The sequence below is a fragment of the Mobula hypostoma genome, chromosome 18 (genome assembly GCF_963921235.1).
Source record: "Mobula hypostoma chromosome 18, sMobHyp1.1, whole genome shotgun sequence".
Taxonomy (NCBI): Eukaryota; Metazoa; Chordata; class Chondrichthyes; order Myliobatiformes; family Myliobatidae; genus Mobula; species Mobula hypostoma.
Window position 1 is genome coordinate 14405137 of NC_086114.1, and position 14279 is coordinate 14419415.

The 14279-nt window shown below is 41.8% G+C and overlaps 1 protein-coding gene across 2 annotated transcripts in view; it reads right to left on the minus strand.

The window, feature by feature from the left end:
* LOC134358352 (sorbitol dehydrogenase-like) overlaps positions 1-14279 on the minus strand; it is a 97495-nt gene that overhangs the window by 12083 nt on the left and 71133 nt on the right. For both annotated transcript variants that reach the window (XM_063070478.1, XM_063070480.1), the window contains exons 5-7: positions 11386-11504; positions 9274-9339; positions 3255-3433 (exon numbers count right to left, since the gene is read on the minus strand). In XM_063070478.1, the coding sequence (XP_062926548.1) occupies positions 3255-3433; positions 9274-9339; positions 11386-11504 (364 nt within the window). The remainder of the gene's footprint in view (positions 1-3254; positions 3434-9273; positions 9340-11385; positions 11505-14279) is intronic.

The following is a 14279-nucleotide window of genomic DNA, read 5'->3' on the forward strand; positions in this document are numbered from 1 at the left end:
AAAGGGCTTAATTAGGAAGGGGAAAAAGATTATGAGAGAAAACTGGCAGAGAACATAAAAATGGACTGTAAAAGCTTTTATAGATATGTAAAAAGGAAAAGACTGATAAAGACAAATGTAGGTCCCCTGCAGACAGAAACAGGTGAATTGATTATGGGGAGCAAGGACATGGCAGACCAATTGAATAATTACTTTGGTTCTGTCTTCACTAAGGAGGACATAAATAATCTTCCAGAAATAGTAAGGGACAGAGGGTCCAGTGAGATGGAGGAACTGAGTGAAATACATGTTAGTAGGGAAGTGGTGTTAGGTAAATTGAAGGGATTGAAGGCAGATAAATCCCCAGGGCCAGATGGTCTGCATCCCAGAGTGCTTAAGGAAGTAGCCCAAGAAATAGTGGATGCATTAGTGATAATTTTTCAAAACTCGTTAGATTCTGGACTAGTTCCTGAGGATTGGAGGGTGGCTAATGTAACCCCACTTTTTAAAAAAAGGAGGGAGAGAGAAACCGGGGAATTATAGACCGGTTAGCCTAACGTCGGTGGTGGGGAAACTGCTGGAGTCAGTTATCAAGGATGTGATAACAGCACATTTGGAAAGCGGTGAAATGATCGGACAAAGTCAGCATGGATTTGTGAAAGGAAAATCATGTCTGACGAATCTCATAGAATTTTTTGAGGATGTAACTAGTAGAGTGGATAGGGGAGAACCAGTGGATGTGGTATATTTGGATTTTCAAAAGGCTTTTGACAAGGTCCCACACAGGAGATTAGTGTGCAAACTTAAAGCACACGGTATTGGGGGTAAGGTATTGGTGTGGGTGGAGAATTGGTTAGCAGACAGGAAGCAAAGAGTGGGAATAAACGGGACCTTTTCAGAATGGCAGGCGGTGACTAGTGGGGTACCGCAAGGCTCAGTGCTGGGACCCCAGTTGTTTACAGTATATATTAATGACTTGGATGAGGGAATTAAATGCAGCATCTCCAAGTTTGCGGATGACACGAAGCTGGGTGGCAGTGTTAGCAGTGAGGAGGATGCTAAGAGGATGCAGGGTGACTTGGATAGGTTGGGTGAGTGGGCAAACTCATGGCAGATGCAATTTAATGTGGATAAATGTGAAGTTATCCACTTTGGTGGCAAAAATAGGAAAACAGATTATTATCTGAATGGTGGCCGATTAGGAAAAGGGGAGGTGCAACGAGACCTGGGTGTCATTATACACCAGTCATTGAAAGTGGGCATGCAGGTACAGCAGGCGGTGAAAAAGGCGAACGGTATGCTGGCATTTATAGCGAGAGGATTCGAGTACAGGAGCAGGGAGGTACTACTGCAGTTGTACAAGGCCTTGGTGAGACCACACCTGGAGTATTGTGTGCAGTTTTGGTCCCCTAATCTGAGGAAAGACATCTTTGCCATAGAGGGAGTACAAAGAAGGTTCACCAGATTGATTCCTGGGATGGCAGGTCTTTCATATGAAGAAAGACTGGATGAACTGGGCTTGTACTCGTTGGAATTTAGAAGATTGAGGGGGGATCTGATTGAAACGTATAAGATCCTAAAGGGATTGGACAGGCTAGATGCGGGAAGATTGTTCCCGATGTTGGGGAGGTCCAGAACGAGGGGTCACAGTTTGAGGATAGAGGGGAAGCCTTTTAGGACCGAGATTAGGAAAAACTTCTTCACACAGAGAGTGGTGAATCTGTGGAATTCTCTGCCACAGCAAACTGTTGAGGCCAGTTCATTGGCTATGTTTAAGAGGGAGTTAGATATGGCCCTTGTGGCTACAGGGGTCAGGGGGTATGGAGGGAAGGCTGCGTTCTGAGTTGGATGATCAGCCATGATCATAATAAATGGCAGTGCAGGCTCGAAGGGCCGAATGGCCTACTCCTGCACCTATTTTCTATGTTTCTATGATACATAGGAGCTACAGGAAGGTAGTCACTCCTAAGTTGCAGTAGGTAGGTGGGTGACTGTCAGGAGAGGGAAAGGGAATAGGCAGCCAATGTAGAGTACATATGACATAGGCAAGAAAGGGGATGCAGACCTGAAGAGAATATAGGATGATAGGTAGAAAGCTGAAAAGTAGGACCTGAAGGGTCATAATCTCTGGATTGCTACCTGTACTATACACCAGTGAGAGTCAGAATAGGATGATTTGGTGGATGAATGCACGGCTGAGGAAGTGGTGCAGGGAGCAAGGTTTCATAATTCTGGATCATTGGGATCTCTTCTGGGAAAGGTACGCCCTGTACAAAACGGGCAGGTTACAACTGAACTCAAGGGCATGAATATGCTTATGGGCAGGTTGGGGAGGGTTGAAACTAATTTGCAGGGAGGTGGGACCCAGAGTGATAGAGCTAAAGATGGGACAGTTGGTATACAAGCAGATACAGCATCTATTGAGACTGTGAGGAAGGACAGGCAGATGATAGAGAAAGATTGCAGTCAGTGGGCTGAATTGAAGTGTAACATGGGAGAAAAAAATAAGGCTGATGAAAACAGGACTGAAGGTGTTATGTTTGAATGCACACACTAAACAGAATAAGGTAGATGCTCTTGTAGCATATTTAGAGATTGGGTAGTACGATGTGGGCTTCACTGAGTCGTGGCTGAAAGAAGATCATAGCTTGGAGCTTAACATTCAAAGGATACAAATTGTATCAAAAGGACAGGCATCTAGGCACCATGTTGGGGTGGCTGTGTTGGTAAAATGTGAAATCAAATCAGAAGGAGGTGACATAGGATTGGAAGATGTAAAATCATCATTACAGACAGCTGCAGAGACCTAGTTATTGGTAATAGAGTAATAGACCTTTTACCAATAATTGGTAATTGGTAATAGACCTAGTATTTAAAGCGGAAGTTGATAGGTTCTTGATTAGTCAGGGCATCAAATGTTATGGGTAGAAGGCAGGAGAATGATGTTGAGAAGGATAATAAATCAGCCATGATGGACTGGTGCAACAGGCTCAACAGGCTGAATGGCCTAATTCAGTTCCTATGCCTTATGGTCTAAAGTTGATCTTTAATGAAGGAACAATGGTTGTGATAATGAGCAACCCATGAGTGATGAGCTTAGTTCCAAGTTATCAAGTCAAAATTAAACTGGTAAGCTGCTGCCAGGTAGAAAACTGACCAAGTAGACTTCAGCAAACAGGAAAATAACCAATTCATAAGTCAGGAGAATGTAACCCATAGCTAATCGTGTACAGTTTTGACCATATATGTACCAGTCCTATAACTTTAATACTCACACAGACAGCAGTCTGAACACTTTGATCTGCGCCGGTACACTCAATAGTTATATCTGGCATGCCACAAAGCGCATTCTTCACCTTCTGAGCCAACTCCCGAGGGCAGCTGTTCTTTTCTACTTTAAAGATAGCAGAGGCACCCAAGCATTTTGCCATATCTAGTCGCTCTTGCATCAAATCTGGAACAATTTAATTAACTTGATGAATCTTCAAGTGATTAGACATATCAGAATAATTTGCCTTTTTTAAAACCAATTTTAATCATAATCAGATTTATTATCAAAGTTCATATAGATATCAACCTGAAATTCATTATAATTTATTTTGCAGCTGCCCTATAGTGCAATGAATAAAATATACTGCAAGTAGTACAAAAAGAGAACAAAATATAATGAGGTAGTGTTCATGGGTTCAATGTCCATTCAGATATCTGGTGGCAGATGGTAAGAACCTGTTTCTAAATCATTGAGTGTGTGTCTTCAGGCTCCAGTATCTCCTCTCTGTTGGGAGTGATGTGAAAGGGCATATTTTTTCGGATACGATAGGATCTTTTAAGAGATTCCTGGATAGGTACATGGAGCTTAGAAAAATAGAGGGCTATGAGTAACCCTAGGTAATTTCTAAGGTAAGGACATGTTCGGCACAGCTTTGTGGGCTGAAGGGCCTGTATTGTGCTGTAGGTTTCTCTTTGTTTCTATGTTTCTATCCTGGGTAGAAGGGGTGCTTAATAACGGATACCACCTTTATGATTTACCAGTTTACCAATTTCTCAGATACTTCAGCAATAATATCAGATATTTCCACACACTATAAACTCTTTTCGCAGTTTCAAGGAAATGCTGATTCAAGTTATTTTAAAAGATTAATCTTACCTAATGTTATACCAGATGATGGTAAAATTTAAGTTTGTACTGGAGATTATGTTATTTACAAAAGAACATGTGCACCTAAATACCTCATAGCAATTAATGGCAAATCTATGGCTGGACCACATATTGTTAGTCACTCAAGCTATGGGGAGAAGTGACATGTGACCAAATCCATTGTAGGGGGAGCCTTACCAAAGGGTTACCTATACACACTAGCCATTTTATCATCTGTACACCAGCTCATTAATGAAGATATCTATTCAACCAATCAAGTGGCGGCAACTCAATGCATAAAAGCACGCAGACCTAGTCAAGAGGTTCAGTTGATATTCAAATATCAGAACGGGAAAGAAATGTGATTTAAGTGATTATGACCGTGGAATGATCATTGGTGCCAGAGAGACTGGTTTAAGTATCTCAGAAACTGCTGATCTCCTGGGATTTTAACGCAGAACAACATTTAAAATTTATAGAAAATGGTGTGAGAGACAAAAATCATCCAGTGAGTGACAGTTCTGTGGATAAAAAGGGTTGTTAATGAGAGAGGTCCAAGGAGAATGGCCAGATTGATTTAGGAAGGTGACAGTAACTCAAATAACCACACATTTACAACAATGGTGTGCAGCACAGCATCTCTGAATACACATTTCAAACCTTAAAGTGGATGGGCTCCAGCAGCCATAGAACCCATTAGGTTCCACTCCTGTTTCTGATACAGTTGCCACTAAATGTATGATGTAATCTTCAAGTGAAAATCAAATGGAACAGATAATATTGGATAAATAATTGAAATTAAATTGCAAAAATAAAAAGACGTTGCAAAGTTCAAAAGTGAGTATTTTTACTGGGAACGATGGAGATGAGAATGTGGGAATTAAAGTTCAAAGTAAATTTATTATCAAAGTACAAATATCTCACCATATAGAGCCCCGAGATTCATTTTCTATAGGATATATTTGTTGTGTATTTAATATTTAAGTAATATTTGAGTAATCGTGTGTGTATATATATATTAGCTTGATGAAGCATTCTTGTTCATTTAAATAATACATTCTGGATTATATGTATAAATACATGAGTTGCACATGTCATCATGCAACCATGTGATACAAGCGTGCCTCACTCGAAGCTAGACGCACATTTCAGACTCCAGAGTCCTCCTTTGAATTAGTTTAATGTTTTGAAATTACAAAACAGAACATTACTCAATAATTCCAATAACCAAAATAGAATCAATGAAAAACCACACCAACAGGGCAGACAGCCAACATGTAAGAGATAAACTGTGCAAACATAAAAATAAAAAAACAATAAATACTGACAACATGAGATGAAGAGTCCTTAAAAGTGAGTCCATAGATTCTGGGAGCAGTTCAGTGGGGGCGAGGCACACGGCAGGTAAAGTTCAGTGAAGTTATCCCTTGTGGTTCAGAACCTAATAGTTAAGGGATAATTACTGATCTTGAACCTGGTTGTGTGAGTCCTGAGGCTCTTCTTCCAACTTCTTCGGCAGTAGTGAGAAGAGAGCTTAAATTGAATGGGGGGGGGGGTCACTATTGTTGCTTTCCTACAACAATGCTCCATGTAGATGTGTTCACTGGTGGCAAGGGCTTTACCTATGATGGACTGGGCCATATCCACTTCTTTTTATAGGATTTTCTGTTCAAGGCCATTGGTGTTTCCATACCAGGTTCTGATGCACTCAGTCAATATACTTTCCACCATACATCTATAGAACTTTGGCAAAGTTTTAGAAGTCATGCCAAAGGAAGTAGAAGTGCTGCAGTGCTTTATTCATAATTGTGCACACATGCTAGGTCCAGGACTGGTCCTCTGAACTGATAACATTGAGGAATTTAAAGTTGCTGACCCTCTCCACCACTAATTCTCCGATGAGGACTGGCTCATGGACCTCTGATTTCCTCCTCCTATAATAATCAGCTCCTTGGTCTTGCTGACATTTGAGTGAGAGGTTGTTCCTGTGGCACCACTCGGCCAGATTTTCAATCTCCCTCCTATATACTGATTCTTCACCACCTCTGATTTGGCCAATGACAGTAGTATCATCAGCAAACTTAAATATGGCATTCAGGCTATGCTTAGCCTCACAGTCTTAAGTATAAAGTGAGCAGAGCAGGGGGCTAAGTACACAACTTTGTGGTGCATCTGTGCTGATGGAGATTGTGGAGAAGATGCTGTTGCCAATCCAAACTGATTGGGGTCTGCAGTGAGGAAATTGAGGACCCAACTGCACAAGGAAGTATTGAGTCCAGTATCTTGAAGCTTATTGATTAGTTTTCAGGGTGTGGCAGTATTGAATGCCAAACTGTAATCGATAACAAGCATCCTGATTCATGCATCTTTTCTGTCCAGATGTTCTAAGCTTGAATGAAGAGCCAATGAGATGGCATTTGCCATGGACCGGTAGGCAAACTGGAATGGATTCAAGTGGCTTCTCAGGCAGGAGTTGATGTTTCCTCACCAAATTGTCAAAACAATTCATCACTGTGGATGTAAGTACTACTGGATGATAGGCATTGAGGCAGGTTACCAGGTTCTTCTTAGGCACTGGTATAATTGAAGCCTGCTTGAAGCAAGTGGGTACCTCAGACTGCTGAAGTGAGAGGTTAAAGATCTCAGAAAATACTCCAGACAGTTGATCAGCACAGGTCTTTAGTAACACACATCAAAGTTGCTGGTGAACGCAGCAGGCCAGGCAGCATCTCTAGGAAGAGGCGCAGTCGACGTTTCAGGCCGAGACCCTTCGTCACGAAGGGTCTCGGCCTGAAACGTTGACTGCGCCTCTTCCTAGAGATGCTGCCTGGCCTGCTGCGTTCACCAGCAACTTTGATGTGTGTTGCTTGAATTTCCAGCATCTGCAGAATTCCTGTTGTTCAGGTCTTTAGTACTTGGCCAGGTACCCCATCTGGTCTGGATGGCTTCCATGAGTTCATTCTCCTTAAGGATGTTCTCACGTGACTTCAGAGGCTGAAATCAATGCTTTCGAAAATCAGAAGCCTCATTTCTGAAAAATATCCTGAGGTCAACAAGACATTAAAAAAATGCAAATCATTTTTGAGCTGCTCAGGCCACATTTTCAGTGATAAACAAGAACAAAGACAGGTGGAGCCGAAGTGCAGGTTTTTTTGACCCATTGTGTTAGATAATGAACCATGTTACCAACTAGGTCTGGTGTACAATAAGATCCTAATTATCTGCAGAGTGTTCTTTGAAGAAGCCCATGAAAATTAAAACAGAAAAACCAGAACTAGAAGCAAATGCAAAAAGAAATGTGAGAATATGTTGCTTGCAAGACATTATCTATATACTACTAAAACTCTCATGCTCTGTCTGTCTGTTTGTCTGTTTGTGACCTCCAATTAGCACAAATGGTGCATTACAGTGGCACTATTTTTGGCTAAATCGACTTAAAATGCGCTAACTTACAGAATGCAGGCAAAGTTCAGGGTTATATATTTGTATAAAATTGCTCACTTGCCAAAAATCGACAGCCCTGCGTTCACCCGAGAGCTGATGTCTGCCATGACGGTAACCGTGACGCGACACCACGACGCATGCGCACGGCCAGCCTCAGAAGTGACTCACGATTCTCTCAGCAGTGACACCAACCAGAGCAAAAGGGTAGGGCAGCTCTATTTCAAGGGGTCACATTCTGCTAATCACCATCAGCATGTGCAGGATTGGGACAGGTCAAACTGAGACCTATCAATAAGAGATAATTAAATCTTATTGTAATGACGTACCTCGAGACACCCATCAAACCCTTTGCTGCAGTCAAAGGACAGCGGTGACTATATCACGTCCATTTAGGAGAGCACCAACCACATCATCAAGAATAATCAGCATCCTGGAGGCTTTGGTGTTACTGCTTCGTATCTTCTATCCAGAATTAGGATAAAATAAAAATGGTCAGCCTAATTATGCCACGTGGAAAGAGAAAGGGGACAATATGGTCAAGAGATGATGCCAAGCGTCGCTGGGAAGCAGCAAGGAGAGAGAGAGAACAAGAATCGGATGAGGTCAGGGCCACACGACTCCAGGATCAAAGAGTCAGGACAAAAAAGATGAGAGAAGAGGAGACAGAGGAGGAGAGGCATGAACATCTCCCAAATGACAACAACTGGAATAGAAGGAGGAAAGACGAAGAGACAAAGGAGCTGGGAAATGCACCTCTCCAGGATCAGAGACAAACAACAAAGAGCAAAAGAGATGAAGAGACGGGGGATGATAGGGCCACACAACTCCAGGATCAAAGAGTCAGGACAAAAACAGATGAGGGAAGAAGAGACAGAGGAGGAGAGGCATGCATGTCTCCGGGATCAGGGACAAACAACAAACAGTAGAAGAGATGAAGAGACGGGGGATGAAAGGGCTGCACGTCTCCAGAATGACAAAAGCAGGCACACAGAAGGAGCAGAAAGGAAGCGACAAAGGAGCTGAGAAATGCACGTCTCCACGATCAGAGACAAAGAACAAACAGCAGAAGAGATGAAGAGACGGGGGATGAAAGGACAGCACGTCTCCAGAATGACAATGAGAGGCACAAGGGCGGCAGATAAACCAGAAATGATGCCATCAAAAGTGTCCTTCATTAAATGAGGAGAAGCTATATTTGCTTTGCTGCGCGTCATTCTTCTTTAATAAACTGAGGTTTTCTACTTCAGTTTCCAAAGCAAAGCGATACCAATAGAATTCAGGAAAATTCAATGACATTCTGGTCACATCAGACTGCACTACCCTTCTCTCAAAGGGCGCCCCAATGGGTCAACCCGTTGTTTAGTAAGTATGTAAACTCTTACACAGTGCTTTGCTGTGAGCAGTAAAATGGTAGGATGGGAAAGGTCAAGTAATAGAAGATTTGGCATTTTAATGGTACATGGCTGAACAAAAAAAAATCTCAAAAGCCATTCTAATGACCTGAGGATACAAGTTTAAATCAAACAATCATATTTAGAGAACTCAAATCTGAAAAACCAGTCTACTGGATTGTCATTAAGCACTCATCCAATTCATTCATATTCTTTAAGCATGGTGTTCAGTTCACGGAGTAATTCTGGGTCGTGCAGTTAACTACAACCCACGTTCTCTGAACAAACATCTTATATATATTTATATATAAGTAACTTTACCACAAACAGCAATTGGACATGCTCCCATTGACTTAGCAACAAGCAGATTCATAAGTCCAATTGGCCCTAGATAAAAGATAGATCACACAAGTATTAGGTCTAAATTACATTTAATTAAAATACAGTTAATTACACATTCTATGTCTGGTAAACTTTCTGAACTCAGGAACCTTATTCAATCCACCTAAAGTCACTCAACAACAACAGGTGTGTGATCAGAGAGAAAACTGATTTTCTTTACTGTGAGATTCTCCATCTGCCCAAATAGTTGTAGAACAGAACGAGAATAATCGACTGAGAAAAGACAATTTAATCAGGACTAGGATTTGTAACTGTCTTTCAGGATTTCATTCTATACATTCAGTGCACAGCTACAATTAGACCACATAAAAACTCTGTTCCTATAGATGTCTAATTGAGGCCCTCCACTGGTCAGGGTCGACCATGACTTATTGTATGTGACATGCAAGCCAGGACAGTATGATAGGGAGAACAAGCTGTTGTCCATGCAGCAGGCTCCTCCTCTATGCACCCAATGAATCTAGTTCGCAAAGACTGATACAGTTTATCATCAGCAGTGTCACAGGAGTTGCCAGTCAGTGTTGAACTCAACGTAGGACTGCTTTAGGGACTCCAGCTCCAGATATGTCCTCAGGGTTTACTCCTGAAGCCTCCCGCTTGTGTGGGTATAGATGAAAGGCAGAGGAGATCCATGTGCCTGAAACGACTGGTTTTAAGGTGTCAGTAACCTGCTTTTAGCTTAGTCGCTAAGCCATTTATGAAGGCTAGGAACTGTATATGGTTGTCAGAGGCTATTTGAGACACATGCCATTGGAAGTATTTAATAGGAAGTGGGAGCTTATCTCCACTACCTCCCCTGGCTATGAAAACCTTAAGGAGCTAATAGATTTTTAAAAAAAGATTAGTTTTATTTGTCACATGTATATTGAAATATTGAAACATACAGTGAGGTGCATCATTTGTGTCAATGACCATCACAGTCCAGTGATTGTGCCGGGGGCAACCCACAACATAGCAAGTCAACACCTTACTAACCTGACCCCCTAACCGTACATCTTTGGAATGTGGGAGGAAATCAAAGGAAAACCCTGCAGTACAGGGAGAGCATATAAATTCCTTACAGACAACAGAGAGAATTGAATCTCGATCTTACTGATGGCGCTGTACAGTGTTGTGATAACTGTCACACTCTTATGCTGCCCCCTAGCTAGTTAGGTAATAATAATAACAACCTATTTATAGAGCACTTTTCATATAAACAATGTAATTCGAAGTATTTTACAGTGGGATAAACATGAAAATAAAGATGTCCATTAATAGAAAGGTTAAATAAATAAGTTTTGAGCTGGCGTTCAAGAGTGTTAACTAAGTCTGCATCCCTTATAATTTTAGGTAGTGAGTTCCAGGACCATCTGGTGGTGTAGTGGCATCAACACTGGACTTCAAGGCAGATGGTCAAAAGTTCAAACCCAGCCAGGCCCCAGATTCTTGATTAGTCAGGGCATGAAGTGATACAGGGAAAAGGGAGGAGATTGGGGCTGAGAGGAAAATTGGATCAGCCATGGTGAAATGGTGGGGTAGACTCAATTGGCCAAAAGGCCTAATTCTGCTCCTATATCTTACAGTATTAATGCTCTTTTGTGGCTTCTTAAATTTTTCAAATACTTTCTCAATTTATTTGGAAGGGTGTGTGTTGGGAAAATGAGATTATAATCCTTAGTCAGTTTTCTCTTTATATCAATGTACCTCAAGGTTCTGGTGCTCCTCCCGCTTCTCATGCTTCCATGGTCCACTATCCTCCTTTATCAGGATCCCCCTCCTCAAGTCCTTTATCTCTTTCCCAGCTCTTTACTTCACTCCTCCCCCTCTGCCAGTTTCATCTATCACCTTGTACTTCTTCCTACCCTCCTCCCCCCCAACTTTTTACGCTGAATTCTCCCCCTTTCTTTCCAGTCCTGATAAAGGGTCCCAGCCCAAAAACAACGACTGTTTATTCTTTTCCATAGATGCTGCCTGGCCTGCTAAGTTCCTCCAGCATTTTGTGTGTGTCATTATGAAAACTCTCGGTTAATAATCGCATAAACTACTTACCTGCACCAAAGATGAGGACCTTGTGGCTCACATTTACCCCACCTCTACGACAGGCATGGATCGCTACAGACAGAGGCTCTATCAATGCACCCTCTTCAAAACTCACACATTCAGGAAGTCTATAGAGAAGTTACAGGCATTAAACTTCCCTTATTTAAAAAATGTAACTCATTAGTATGAAGTTTTCCATGTCACTCCTTGTGCTTAGCATTGGGTGACACTGCATTAGAGAACAGAATATCAGTAGCAACCTATCAATCAACATCATCTCTAACTCTTGATACTTAATATATTCACTGAAAGGGCCTATCTACAAATATATTTATAGGCAACAATAGTCAATTAAAAGGAACATTGTCATATTGATAAACCATAATAGTTTCAAGATACCTTTACATTTAAAAAAACAGTACATATAACATAAACACACAAGATTCTGAAGATGTGGTAAATCTTGAACAACACGTAGAAAATGCTGGGGGAACTCAACAAGTCAGGCAGCATCTAATATTGTTTTGAAAGTTTATTCAAAAATCAACTGGACGATATTCAAAAACAGAGCAAAAATCTGAAACACCAACAGGCAATGTCAATAGACTGATTAAATTTCATTTTTATGAATTCTGCAGTTAACTCAAACATTCTCTGTACTTAAAGAATACAGAGAAAATTTACAAGGATGTTGCCAGTACTTGAGGATCTGAGTTATAGGGAAAGGTTAACTATTTATTCCCTGGAGCAATGGAGAACGAGGGGAGATTTGATAGAGGTATACAAAATTATGAACAGTATAGATAGGTCGGTAGTGTCATGACATCCACACCGAACTTCAAGACGAGTGGTTTCAGGTTCGAATCTGACTGTCTCCTTGCATGATTTACATCCGTGGCGGGTTGAGCATTGAGCTAGCAACTTGGCCTCGTAAAAAAAACCAGACAAGATGCTAAAGAAATGGCAAAGTTGCTACCCGATGTGCCACCAGGTGCGGAAAGGAACAACAAGATGGGGTTTTTCCACTGAAGTTAGATGAGATTAGAACTGGAGGTCGTGGGTTAAGGGTGATAGGTGGAATGTTTTAAGGGGAGCATGAGGGGGAACTTCTTCACTCAGAGGGTGGTAAAAGTGGGGAACAAGCTGCCAGCAGAAGTGGTGAATGTGGGTTCAATGTCAACATTTAGAACAAGTTTGAATAGGTACATGGATGGGAGGGATATGGAGGGCATATGGAGGTCCAGGTGCAGGTTAATGGGATGAGATGGAATAATAGTTCGGCACTGACTAGATGGTCAGAAATTCCTGCCTCTTTGCAGTAGTGCACAATAACTCTATTGAATGTCTACTGCCTTATTGTTAATTCTTATCCTAATGTTCTAGGGCAGGGCACTACACACAGACAATACTGAGTCGTTGCTCCTTGAAAATCCATATTTGGCTACTTGTATCATGAATTGAAAGGGCACAGGTTGTAAAGCAGCTGCAGGAATAAAAAGCCTGGTGTGCATGCACACAGATTATCGAAACAGCAGGTCGAGTATACAATTTTTAAAAAATGCTCAAGTGATCTTGGCTTTCTAAACAGTGAAAGAATACAACACACTATATTTTGTTAGGAATATATAGACTTATCAAGGATCAAGTCAAGGTGAGTAAACATAAGCTGTTCTCTGCTGCTGGAAAGTGCTGAAACACAGATATACTATGATTGGCAAAACAAACCACAGTGATATGGAATAATTACTGCATTCACCACCTGCAAAAGGAAGCACAGATTCAATCATTGCTTAAGGGAGAAAATGATTGTGGAGCATTGGGGAACAGGTAAGGAAGTATCTATAAATCTTGCAACTTTAATAATTGCCTATTAGGTTGCCTTGGCAGCATAGCAGCTAGTGTGATGCTTTTACAGCTGGAGTCGCAGTTAGGAGTTCAATTCCGACGTTGCCTGTAAGGAGTTCGCACGTTCCTCCCTGTGAACACCTGGATTTCTTCCAGGCGCTCCAGTTTCCTCCCACATTCCAAAGGCGTACCATTTAGTAGGTTAATTGGTCATTGTAAGTTGTCCTGTGATTAGGTTAGAGTTATATACATAGGTAGGGGATGGGTGAGTCCTGGGCTGGACGTCCTGCTCACTTAAGGAAGGTGAAGAGTCTTCCATAGCCTCTCCTTTCCAGGTGTAGTGATCACCACAGGACCACTGATAGGCTTGCCATGCAGGAGGCCACTCGCATTTGGCCTCTCCTACACTACTGTGCCCATAGCAACGTTATGTCATGGCGCGACTGAGTGTTCAGCAGAATAACTGGGTGGGCAGGCTGGGCTCATCAGCCTTCGTTGGCAACCAGCCTAGGAGAAGGACAAATGTGATTCCAAACGCAGGTAGATGGGACTCGTTAGCCTTGCCAGGCAGTCTGTTTAAGAGAAGGAAAACTCCCATACTCAATCTACAGCCTTGCAGTTGCCGCAGTTACTACAGTTCACTGTACCATTGTGGAACACCTCCCAGCCTAAAGAGTGGATTCAGTCCGCATGTACCAATCCTCGTTATAAACCTACGCAGCACAGGCAGGAAGAAAAGTCCTACAGAGGTGGAGTTTTCCCTCCTGATCTTTGCAAATGAAGTACTAGCTATCATCATCAAATTGACGGGTTGCTGAGCTATGCAGGAAGGGCCTGTCTCATGCTGTATCTCTAGGTATTGGAATGGTTTATTTGTTTCTGTCTTATTCCAAGTGTTGCTATATGGATTGGAATTCACTAAAAAATGAGACTTTTAAAGGGTATTTTGCAATAGTTGCATCACATTCCCCATGAGCAATTCTCAGTTCCCATATGTTTCTTTTACTTAACATCAATATCAATAAGAGGTTATCTAGAACTAATTATTTACCCATATT